Source organism: Temnothorax longispinosus, chromosome 9, assembly GCF_030848805.1.
Source record: "Temnothorax longispinosus isolate EJ_2023e chromosome 9, Tlon_JGU_v1, whole genome shotgun sequence".
NCBI lineage: Eukaryota > Metazoa > Arthropoda > Insecta > Hymenoptera > Formicidae > Temnothorax > Temnothorax longispinosus.
The window spans coordinates 14,272,648-14,285,125 of NC_092366.1; the positions used below are offsets into that span (position 1 = coordinate 14,272,648).

General features: G+C 39.1%; 2 protein-coding genes across 2 annotated transcripts; both read right to left on the reverse strand.

The window, feature by feature from the left end:
* Positions 1-4,214: 4,214 nt before the first annotated feature.
* LOC139818536 (uncharacterized) lies at positions 4,215-6,707 on the reverse strand. Its single transcript, XM_071787264.1, has 3 exons — positions 6,697-6,707; positions 4,977-5,145; positions 4,215-4,412 (listed from the first exon to the last, which is right to left on the reverse strand). Exons 1-3 carry the CDS (start codon positions 6,705-6,707, stop codon positions 4,275-4,277), a joined length of 318 nt encoding a protein of 105 aa, XP_071643365.1. The 3' UTR covers positions 4,215-4,274.
* Positions 6,265-7,952, reverse strand: LOC139818843 (uncharacterized). Its single transcript, XM_071787827.1, has 2 exons — positions 7,845-7,952; positions 6,265-7,740 (listed from the first exon to the last, which is right to left on the reverse strand). The coding sequence occupies exons 1-2, from the start codon at positions 7,939-7,941 to the stop codon at positions 6,992-6,994; spliced, it is 846 nt and encodes a 281-aa protein (XP_071643928.1). The 5' UTR covers positions 7,942-7,952; the 3' UTR covers positions 6,265-6,991.
* Between the last annotated feature and the right edge of the window lie 4,526 nt (positions 7,953-12,478).

Here is a 12,478-nt window from a genome sequence, read left to right on the forward strand (position 1 = left end):
GAATTTTCCGAGCTTCGAGTAAGAAACTAAGAAATATTACATGCTCGCCTTTTCATTACGATTATTTCGCATTCTAACGAATAGGCGTATTAATACTCTTGGTAGATATCTGCGATATTCGCGAAATGCGAAAATATGATCGTTTTCGCGCGATTGCCCTCGCGACGCGCCTTCGGCCGAACAGGTATCGCGGAATACGTGTTTTTAAGAAATATATATCAATGGTTTTGCTGTGATAAATTTGCGACATATTTGCGAGAAATTGAAAAGCTAGCACGCGGATGTGAACCGTGTGAACACCAAAAACGAAAAGCAATTTTAATGGCATCCGATCATATGCCACGTGTGGGCCAATATAGGGCACCAAGCATCGGCTAATCATAGCTTGCCCTGAATCGGACCGAGCATTGGGGCTGTTGCAAAGACTGGTATTTCTATATGGGTAGGAGTCCATTACGACACAACCTATACAGTGCTTGGAAATTGCATGCGTTTTTAGTATAACTGTAGAAAAGTGACGGTTTATGACATCACATATAATACAGTAGTTTACATTTTGGAGATTTCTTCTTATTGCCGATGTTGGCGCATTCAAATGCCATGCTGACATAATTGTAAGTAAGGTACCCGGCATACAGACTCTGATAATTTTGTTTAATTCTTGAGGCAGAAATTTTTTAATTAAAAAATATATGGCCTTGTTTGTAATCATATTTCCAGTTATAATTTCTTTCGCCTATGTATTTTCATCAGAACTTGTCTTTAATTTTTTGCTTGATTGGTCTTGAATGAAATAGACTGTAGTGCGCCGGTCCGCCAATACCCGATTCTTAAAGAACCTTTTTTTTTTTTGTTGACGGTAGGGAAATTCTCATGGATTCCCCCGGCCGCGGCCCTCGGGGATGGGCCGGGAGCTATGCCGGACTCTTACCGGCTAAAACCCCAACGTCTACTTTGGCACTATGGGAGCACACCGAGAAATTTGATTAAAGTGGATTATTTGGATATAGAGGATTATTTGGATGATATTTGATCACCGCAAGTTGCGAGATAAATTTAGGAAGCACCAATGAAACGTGATAATTATGATAATCACTTGTATCGAATGTTTAATGAGTTTCAATAACTAAAAAAAGTTTTTCTAGGTTCTCAAAAAATTCTAATAAAATTACAATATATTATTTGTATCTCATAATCATATTAATTACGTATAAGTAATTCATATGAAAGAAAAATACAAAGATCAAGATGAGGAAGATAGACGACTTTCCATGCTCGTCTTGCAGGTATGATATCGGAGTTTATAAGTTTCGTAACGAGGATCACTTTTATCTATCTGATTGTAATTAGGATAATCAATGTCGAAGTCGGCAGGAATAGGTTTAAAATAGGCATAATGTTGACTACTTTAAATATAGTTTTATTTTTAAATTACTTTATTTCTGATTATTACATAATTAATTACACATCATTCTACTACTAATAAGCACGAAATCGTTTACGTTTTTTCTTTTTGGACAAGTAAAATCTTTTTCAATAAGTAATGCGTTAATAATATTTAGAGATACAGCGGGCAACGAGCTACCGGCGCGCTCGTGCAGACGACTTTAAAAGGGGTGCCAGACCAATTTTCCAGCCAGTACAAGTAGCCAGACTTATTTTTTTATAATTTTATATATTTAAACTACCATCTTGACAAGTTACAGCTCTAATCAAATGATTCTACAAATCGACTTTTTACAACGACTTTGGGAGGATGCCAGACTCATTTTCCAGTGTCGGTTACATGCCAGACTTTCTAAAACATTTTTTATACAAAAAACAATAAATATATAAAAGCTCAGCACTAATCAAATTCTTCCAACATAAGTGTTTTTTCGACAAGATCAAAGGCGCCGCAACGCCCATTCCAGCGAGAGAGCGCAGCCAGACTCTGCATTTCATCAACAACACTACTAAAACAAGAGAAATTACTTTGTTCCAAGACTAATCAAATCGCTGACATTTTTGTGTCGTTACCTCCCGGGCTATAATCGCCACGCCTTTCGGCAGCGAAAGTACCAGTTTGCCACGCTCTTTGTCAACGAGAACTGCGAGTCGAATCTCAGGAGTGATTGATTAAGAATTTAAATACGAGACGAGATCCCAGATTTTAAGCTTATTCCTTTTTCAAACTTATCTTACCTTTATTCTTAGATTTTAATACAAACTGAGTTGTGCGTGAAGCGCGGTCTTAAAATGCAAAAGTACAGGGATTAAATTACCTGAAGTTAATGGAACTAAATTCATCAAAATGGCAATTATTAGGAATACTTTTACTGTGATATACATTATGAGGTGCCCAACTGATGAAATATGAAAGCGGAGTCGACAACAATAATAAATACGTCTTCTACGTATAAGAGCCAAGGTGACAATGATAACTCGATTTGAAATGTAGAGGACGAGGACGTAACTTTAATTTCTTATTGGCTACTTCAAATAATCGTCATTGGTTATAAGCATTCGATACAAAACTGTACGAATACGAATACGAACTTAAGTCCCAGAATCGAGCACGAATGCTCGAACTTGAACGTATAGTCGAATGTCGGAAAGTGACTGTCTGGAATTGAGTAAGAGTTAGAAAAATGATTTAAGTCGAGAATGAAGTAACAGAATCGCAGTCTAAAACTATGTGACTTAATGAAGCCGAAGCTAAAAACGATGTGTCGCTCCGCGGCGTTTTCCGCTCTTTTTATACCCGAAAATGGTCAGAATTCCCCGCGCGAGATTCTCACCACTTCCTACGCGTCTTAAGGGGGGAGGTTTTCTAGAAGTTTCTAGAAACGTAGTTTTGGGCCCCATCTGGCCCCCAGCCTTCCAACGGCCGTCCGATCACCGTAGGATAAACTAAATATTTATAAACAATAAGTTAAAGCTGTTCGCTTTATATAAAACAAATTTTAATAAGAGGGCTAGCGAACAAGCAAAGTGTTCGGGGGGGGGGAGGTGTAAGACCGTCCCCGGATTCGCGAATTGGTCTAAATGCTGGTTTTCGTAGAATCAGAGGAGCAATCCCCTTGCGATATGTAACGTAACGCAAAACGAAAGCAAGCGACTCACCGTTCGTTGCCCGATGCCCTCTCGGGTGGTGCTTTCTCGTCTCGCACGTTCCTCCTTGGGGCTGACGAATCCTCCGTGGTAGCGGGAAGACAAGCAGGCAGGCAAAGGTGCAGGCAAACGAGTTAGGCAAGCAAGTGCAGGCAGGCGAGGCAAGCAAGCAAGGCACGAGATAAGCGAGTCGACTCGGCGATGTCCAAAAATGTGAGTGTTGACTCGATCACCTCCGAAATGAGAGTGTGTTAGAGGCTGGTGTGTCCTCTCTGACGATTTAGCGATGAGTGCTCCGGCACTCTTCCGGCTCGCGCACCTGCGAATTGCGGCGCGAGCGAGTACCAATAGATCCAGTAATTGGGCGGGCCACCCGCGGGCGGGCAGCACGAGTCAGGTGAGTCGCGCGAAATATTGACATGCTAACGATCGCGATCCGCCAACGTTCCGCGCGAGTCACTAAACGCGAAATTTAGGGTTGCCGACGGCAACGCTTCAACAATATTATTTCTTTTAATCTAAGAATATCTTTTTAATCCAGTTTACTCTTCTTATTCGGCTGCTACAAAAAGAAAGTACATTATTTGTTTATGATATATATTTAGATAATTGAAAAAAGAGAGAAGTCTATAGCCTTAACTCTGTCCTGATTATCATGAATATTTCGTGTCTGACTACTTTTTCTTCTACTTATTAAAGTGATTCAAAAAATCTCAAAAAATTTACGAATATACTTTCAAGTTTCTAGAAACAAATATTAGTATTTTATTTTGGAAAAGAATAAAATATAGTATAATTAAATTATTGAAGATTAATTACAATTGATATAACCTTTTATGACTAAAAAATAGATATTTAGAAAGTGTTAAAAAGAAACTATATTTTATATTTTGATTATTTTATAAATAAATAAATATGTTTATATATACATATTTATTTATTTGTAAATATTTAATATTAATATATTTAAAATAAGATAAATATTATTAAGTATAAAATCCACCGATGGACTGTTTTGTCACTATTTATCTGTCTGTTATACACTTTATCAGTCTAAACTTATTATAAGTATAAATGCATTATAGCATAAATGTCTCATTATGTTATAAATTGATACTACAAAACTTACTGACATGTGTTGACGTGTTGTAAGACATCGGAGAATTGAACACACGCTGGTTCTACATTTGACGAACATAATATTTTCCCAAACTTGAAACAATTGTATTCGAACGAATTTGTAGTACGTAAGGTACATTGCCATTATTAAGTTGAGTTGATTTAGGTGGACGAGCTTGTACTCCGTCTAGATGAATAATCTGTTATAAAACAATTTAATTAATTATTTATTAATTCAATAATTATTTGACATATAACACATGTATATATGTATGTACAGACGGTGTCATTAATACCTGGTCCCCAAAATTAGATGCGTTTTGGAAACTCACTCTTCGTCTCTTTCTGTTTCTTTTAGAAAGAGACGAAGAGCATTAATGACGCTGTCTGTACGTGTGTACGTATGTATGTATGTGTGTGTGTGTGTGTGTGTGTGTGTGTGTGCGTGTGCTTGTGCGTGTGTGTGTGTGTGTGTGTGTGTGTGTGTGTGTGTATTATTTATAAAAAAGAAATTATTTTTCAAATTGACCAAGAATTAACTAATCAAATAATATATCAGCGAAAAAATATACTTTTAATATAATTCAAGTCTTATTTTTGTCATTTTTATTTTATAACTTCTAAAAAATCACCCTTTTGTTGCTTGTGATAATTTTTTGAAAATTTCTCATATATATATATATATATCCATATTATTAAATATAAATATCATTTTTATTATGAACCAAAAAGCGAATAGTGAAGCGAATAGTGAGAACACTTACGTAATTTAACTTTATATGAGATAACACTTTATCTACTTCATCATTCCAGGTCATTATTTGGATACGTTTCCCATTACCGCTATTTAAGAAAAATTTAAAAATTTTATACTGCTGTTTAGTTCCTACAATCCGAGGAGCTTCTATACCATCAACGAAACCTATTATTTCACTATAAAAGTAATAAAATGATCAAGAATATTTAAGTTATAATTATAATTATAGAGTATTTTTTTTATAGGCTAATTACAGTATATTTTATAAATATGTTTTGAGATAAGCCTGATAATAATTGTACAAAAATTGAGAAATGCTTCATTCAGAATTATATTGAAAAAAGAGACAAAATGTAGTTTAATTTTTCTTCCTTTAAAATTTTAATTTATTTTATTAATGTAAATCAGTCTTCTATATTTTACATTAAAAGTACATGTTATTTTTAATTAAAATATACTTAGGATTTTAGGGCCTGCTTCATTAACCGACGTTAATGAAGCAGGCCCTAAAGATACGTATGTAGAAATTTGATAATTTTGTGTGAGAACCTTCTTTAGCCGTATACTTTATAATATAATTTTACAATAAAATATACCAATAATAAATATACCAGAAATATGTTTGTTTTTATTTGACATTACTTTAAAATACCATACGTTTATGGTATACACCTTATATAAATGTAGATACAAAATATCAGAATTTCTTTTAACATTAAAAAATGTTTAAAATTATGCTTACACAGTTGAATCAAATAACTGAATATTATCCAATTCGTCATTAGATGTTAATAAGAAATCCATTTCATTTAAGTTGTCAAACTCAGGTAATTTATCCGCTGCACTGTAATATTTATTTTTATAAAATATATCTATTACTTTTTATGATTAATTAAGAAGATTTAAAATTTACACAGTTAATGTAATGAAATGTATTATCGGAACAATTACAAAACGTATATATTTTAAGATTTTGAGATTTATAATAATAATTAAATAAAAGTTGAAAAAATTAAATAAAAATTAAAAAATACTTTATAACAAAATTATATAATAGAAATAAGAAATAATATAATTTCTTCCTTTTCAAAATTTTATTATTGTAATAAATTATTATTACTTTATTATTGTAAATTGATTTTTTATTTTACATTCAAAATATATGTTCTCTTTAATTAGAACATAATTAGAAATATTTTTTTCTGAAGAAATATGTTAAACAACCAAAACTTTTGTAAAAATAAATAGCCTTTGAAATAAAAAATCTGCAGAAGTATATAAATGAAATCTGTAAGTTAAAATTATATATATATATATATATAGATAGATAAGTCTTTATTTCACTTCCCTTCCGGGATTGGAAAGGCGTTTTTTTTTAGTAAAAACGTTCCCAAAAACCTTTACATTCTGCCATACACAATATTGACTCTATACAATTCAAACGTTCCCAAAAACCTTTACATTCTGCCATACGCAATATTGACTCTAAACAATTCAAGCTTCAAGATGCCCCCCTTGGCTCGTTTCTTCCCCTTTTTCTTCCGGTCCTACTGGTTCCTGTGACTTTCTTTTCTGTTCCTTCCTGTTTTTCTTTCCCGGTTTTCCTTTCGTGTTTTCCTTCTCGACTTCTTTCCTCTCATTCCTTCTGATCCGTTCACTGCTTCTTTGGTTTCTTCCTTGTCGGTTTACATCCTCCTCCATCTCTCTCCCTCTTCGTCCCACTTTACCTCTTTCCCATCAATCCATATCCTTCTATTGGTCACTACTACTGCTCTTCCCTGCGCTCTTTCTTCTCTCGCCTTTTTTACCATTTTATGTCTGTACGCTCTTTCTTCCATTGTCAGTTCCTCATCTACACCTACTTCCTATCTTCTCCATATTTCGTCGCTTTTTTCAATTATTTCTTCCTTATCCTCTTCTTCCTCCAGCTCCATAAACATCAGTTCTTTTTTGTCCGTTCCCATTGCCTCCATTACTCCTCTTACCGGGATTATTCTTCCTGTTACTCTTTCCATAATAACTTCAATTATCTCTCTTCTTTCCTTCGGTCCCTCTCCTTTTACTTTTCTCCATATTAAGCTTCTTCTCTTCCTTTTCTCTTTCTCTTCCTTTTTTTTTCTCTTCTTTCTGAACCTTCTCTTTTTCTTTCTTTTCTCTTCTTCTTCTTACCTCCTCCTCCATGTCTTCTGCTGTTCGTCGTGCCTTTTCTTTCTCGCTTTTACTTTCCTCCTCTTTGCTTCTGACTTTTCTTTCGTTTTTGTCTCCCCTGGCCTCACTTCTTTCTTTGTAGTCTCTTTCCTCTTCTCTTTTATTTAATTCCTCATCACTCTCTCTGACCTCTTTTCTTTTTGCCTCTTCCTTCCTCTTCCTTTTCTCTTTTTCCTTTTCTTCTTCTTTCTCTATCTCTTTCCACCAGCTTTCTCTCCATGCTCCCTCGTTCCATCCTTCGACGCCGCACTCTTCTTCCTCTTCTACCGCCCTCTTCCCCTTTACCGCTCCGTCGCTGCACTCCCTCGCCTCTTCCGTCTCTTCTTCCCATCGTTCATTGCTCTCATCCGAATCTCCTTCCTCTGTCTCTTCCTGCTCCTTGCTCTTTTCGTTCTTCCTTTGTCGTTTCTCCATCCCTTCCATTTGTCTTCTCATCTCTTCCATTTCTCTGGTCTGCCGCTCTATCTTCTGTCCTACCTCCCTTATTTCCTTTATAACTTCTTTTATCCAGTCCTTTTCCTCCGTCCTCTGTTCGGTCCTCGTCGTACTCTCCCTTCCTGTCACTGCATTGAAAATTGTTAGTGCTTGTGATTGTCTCTCTATCTTTACCTGCCTCTGCTCTTTCTCTCCGCTTTCTCTTCTATTTTTATCTACATTACTCACTTACTTTCTATCCGTTTTTCTTTCGGGGCGTTCCTCTTTCTCATTCTACTTCTATTTTTATCTCTAACCTCTCGCTTATGTCTTTCTCGTTTTCCGCGCATTCCATCAGTACGCCAGCTTCATCGCATCTCCTTCAGGTCTGCCATCCCCGCCTGCTCCCAGCGCCATCTCTCTTCCCGCCTTCGCTCTGCGCGTGTGCCTTCTCGGTGTATTGCTCCTCTTCAGGCTTGCCAGCCCTGCCCGCTCCCAGCGCCGTCTCGTCTCTCCTCCCAGCCTCACTCTGCGCATGCGCTTGTCGCTCGCGTCTGCACCGTTGCTGCGCCTCGACGCCCCGCAGTAGTGCCAACCCGCTCTTTTGGAGGGGCCGGCACCCCGCGCCATCTCGGCCGCAGTCGGTGTTCTCGCGTCTTGCGCCATCTCCTCTCACCGTTTCCGTCTTGCACTGCAGCCCTCCGATCGCTCTCTCGCCAGCACGCCTGCGCAGCTCTCCGTCTCCATCGTTCTCCTCCCCTCTTTCCGCCTCCCTCCTCGGTCCTAACCTATATGTCTATTCCTTCTTGTGTTCTCTCGATCTTGCTTCACTGCTCGTTCGGCACGTTCTCTTCAATTTCTCTTCTTCCTCTATGTTTCCTCCGTCGATCCCATCGCTCCCCTGAGGTCCTCCTTCCTTTTCCTTTCTTCTACTCCGGATTCCCTGCGCTTCCTTCCATGAGCCGTCTATTCGCTCCTACCGTCCGGGAGCATCCCCCCGAATTTTTTGTAGTACTATCACGTGGCTGTGGTACATTTCCCGCTTGTTCAACTGATTGATGAAACGAAGGATCAAGAGGAAGCATCTGACTTTCTGCAGAAGGACCCATATCCCAAATTGTTGAAGCTGAAGTGCTAGGTCTATCACGTGGCTGTGGTACATTTCCCGCTTGTTCAACTGATTGATGAAACGAAGGATCAAGAGGAAGCATCTGACTTTCTGCAGAAGGACCCATATCCCAAATTGTTGAAGCTGAAGTGCTAGGTCTATCACGTGGCTGTGGTACATTTCCCGCTTATTCAACTGATTGATGAAACGAAGGATAAAGACGAAGCATCTGACTTTCTGCAGGAGGACTCATATCCCTAACCATTGAAGCTGAAGTGCTAGGTGGTTTTTCAAATTTATTTTTCATATCCACGTACTCCTTAAGTGTTTGGACGATTTTCTTACAATCCTTGCCTGTGGACTCATATAAATATATTGTAGATGTTAAATCCTCCGGTAAATGAATATTTGAACTGTCTTTGTTTATATATAAATTAATTTTTATTTCATTTACTGTCGATTTTTTTTGGGCTTTAGGTTTCAGGTTTAAATATAGTTTAAATCGCCAATTTTTCCATAGACCATCGTTTATTATTAAACATAACGCTTCCCACATTGTATTTATTTTCGACCACTGTTTTTTGTCTTCTTTATCGGTCTTTTGATATAAAATATAGTTTTTAATCTCAAAATGCTGCAACATATCATTTAGATATGCCAGGCATTTCGAATTGTTCTTCACAAACCAGTATATATCTCTATTTATGGAAAAGTGCTTCAACAGGTTTGAGAGCTTGCCTAAAGCTCCTTTTTCGCTGGATAAACAGCAGCTTTCATATTTACCGGATGTCCTGTACAGGAAATGAATATAATTATTTGTCCCTGCAGGCAACTCTATTTTGCAATCGATCTGCTGCGACACGTTGCTACTGTTGTTGTTCTGATCCAACGCTCACAGCTTGCTCCACCGTTGTTTCCACTTCTTCCTCTTCTCAGCTTGCTTCGTTGCACTCACATGTAATACTCACTCACGAAAACACGGTTAATTACGGTTAATTACGATCGCACGCGCGCACGAGTCGCATGAAAACGCAACGATATCCGTTTTACGACGTTGCGCTGGAAGAACAGCACGAAACATTTGCTCCGATGGATCGCCGTCGCCTCGATACGAGTCATTAATCGCGGAGTTAATTAAACTCGCGGTCCGATATCTTCCGATTTTAATAATCACAGGAAACGATCGTACGTGTGGGGTTTGTATCGCGTACTTGTCGCGTTTCGAATCTCGTTACACGTACATACATCTATTTAACATACGTTTTATATTCAACACACGTTTACATCTAAATAACACACTGTACATCATGAGGAATGAGTTCCGCGAATTATATTAACGTACTATAGAATAAACATAATAGTCTGAATATTCCATACGCCTAGTGTTTTTCAGATTTTTGATACGCGCGATCAATGTATCACATTTTCCGCTACTTGCGCGCGCCGCGCCGGTCCGACGACTCGTGTGTTATTCCGATCTATAGAAACAGCAGATATTAAATTTAAACCGGAGGAAATATATCGAAGCGTGACACGAAAATACGCTACAATCTGGAATACCGCCGGAGAAACAGCTGTAATTCTAACACCTCGATTTTAGCTTTTTCTTCGAGCGAATAAATCATTCGTCATCTGATTCGATGAGCGGTTATATCGTCTTGATATGCTTTATAAATCAACCGCGGGAATTAATTAATGCGTCGTTGATCGCCAATTGCGCGTAAGGATCGCGCCTCGAGGGACAATAACTCGTGGACACGCGGAGCGACTCGCGACACTGCCTACCGCTTCGAGTCCCGGTGAGCGAATCTATATATATATATATATATGCTGTTGGGTAAAAACCACAGTATAAGTCAAATTTTTAAAAATATTTTTTTGTGTGCATAGATGCAATCTGTATAATATATAAATTGCATGTATGCGCACGAGAAAATATTTAAGAAAATTTGACTTATACTACTGTGGTTTTTACACTCCATATAAGTAGTGTATCTAGACGGGTTCAGGCCCGGGGGCTTCGAGGGGGGGTGAGGGAGGGGGGGTATTGGATTTCGCGGGGGGGTGAGGGGGGGGGGAGGAGCGGGGTATCGGGTTACACAAGGATATCGGGTTACACAAGGGTATCGGGTTACACAAAGGTATCGGATTTCGCGGAAAAGAGGGGGGAGGGGGTTGACCTTGACATACCACCGAGATGACTTACCGGGATTACTCACCGGGATGACTCACCCGCGCCGCGGGTTCGCGGTCGCGGTCGCGCCGCGGGGTCCGCGTGGGCCGCGGGGGCTGCGTGAGGGTCCGCGGGGGCTGCGTGGAGGGGCCGCGGGGTTTGTCGGGCCGCGGGGGCCTCGTTCGCAACGACGCCGCTAGGCGGCGCACAATGGTAAGACTAACTCGATAGCGCACTGCGTAGTAGCGTGTTTTATTTGTCGATGACGCATCGAACCTGTCGGAACATGTTCGTCGTAAACATTTTTCTAGGAAGGGGGGTGTTATCGCGTAGACTAAACAATATATCTACGCAGTACGTGAAAGACAAAGGAAAAAATGACGTCATTGGGACGATGATCGACCCGATAACGCATCGAACCTGTCCAAACATGTTCGTCGTAAACAACATATTTCTAGGAAAAGGGGGGTGTTATCGCGTAGACTAAACAATCGATTATCTCGTAGACTAAACAATCGAACCTGTCGGGACACGTTCGACGTAAACAACATATTTCTAGGAAAAGGGGGGCGGTTATCGCGTAGACTAAACAATCTATCTACGCAGTACGTGAAAGACAAAGGAAAAAATGACGTCATCGGGACGATGATCGACCCGATAACGCATCGAACCTGTCCAAACATGTTCGTCGTAAACAATATATGATAAAAGTTAGGTATAGGGAAGGATATGCACGCAAAAGAAAAATACATCGTTCGTTTTAGGGTGTAAAAAAGCCTGTTTATTGAACTCTTCTTTTTACATAATATACCTCACGTACTAAAAAAACTAAAGCTGCGAGCTCACAATCGATGAGCTGATTCGTATTGAACGCATCGCTAGCGTATATTGCATTCGACGCTTCCCTGGGATCCGTCACGGTGGACGCGATATCGGAGAACTGCGCAAATTTTGCATCGACCGCCGCAAGGATTCTGACCAAACGATCGAATCTCGCTTCGATGCACCGATCGAGATCGAACATACGATGCAGCGTCGATTCGGTCATCATCAAGCGTACGTTTACAGATTCGAGACGTATTTATTCCAAGACGGAAACCAGTTTGACGTTTTTAATCGTACAAACTCTCACCGTTAGCGGTCTAACGTTTATAAAACTGTGGACATCTTTGTAGTCGTTGCAAAAGAAATTCTGAATATTTTGTCGTTGCTCGTAGAGTGCCTTCCACGTTTCGAGAGACAACAGCAGTTCCTTTCCTTGATGATCTCCAACGACGATCTCCACATAGCTCGGTGGGCCCACGTTGATGCCAATTTCGAGGAATTTGTATCCCGTAGCTGTCAGAGCGTATCGTCTGCCGAGTATACGAACCGCGCGACGGTCCCCCGAAATGCTGAATAAAAGAAATGAAATTAGTTTTTTTATTTTCATAAGTATTACAATTTGTAAAGATATAAAAACTGGGGGAGACTCTATATGTTTTTTATCCCAAAAGAAACTTACTTATCATATCTGGCCTCATACGTTTCAGTTTCAACGTCGTGAATCGGCACGTAATAATTCACGGCATTCACGCGTTTTGCACCGTTGCTGCTGCTGCTGCTG

Coding starts and splice junctions, on each gene's coding strand:
- LOC139818843 (XM_071787827.1), bottom strand. CDS start 7,941: ATGCGCGGAAAACGAGAAAGACATAAGCGAGAGGTTAGAGATAAAAAT. Junction 7,741..7,844: donor GAAAGAAAAACGGATAGAAA/GTAAGTGAGTAA, acceptor TTTTCAATGCAG/TGACAGGAAGGGAGAGTACG.
- LOC139818536 (XM_071787264.1), bottom strand. Junction 4,413..4,976: donor CTCATATAAAGTTAAATTAC/GTAAGTGTTCTC, acceptor GTTTTATAACAG/ATTATTCATCTAGACGGAGT.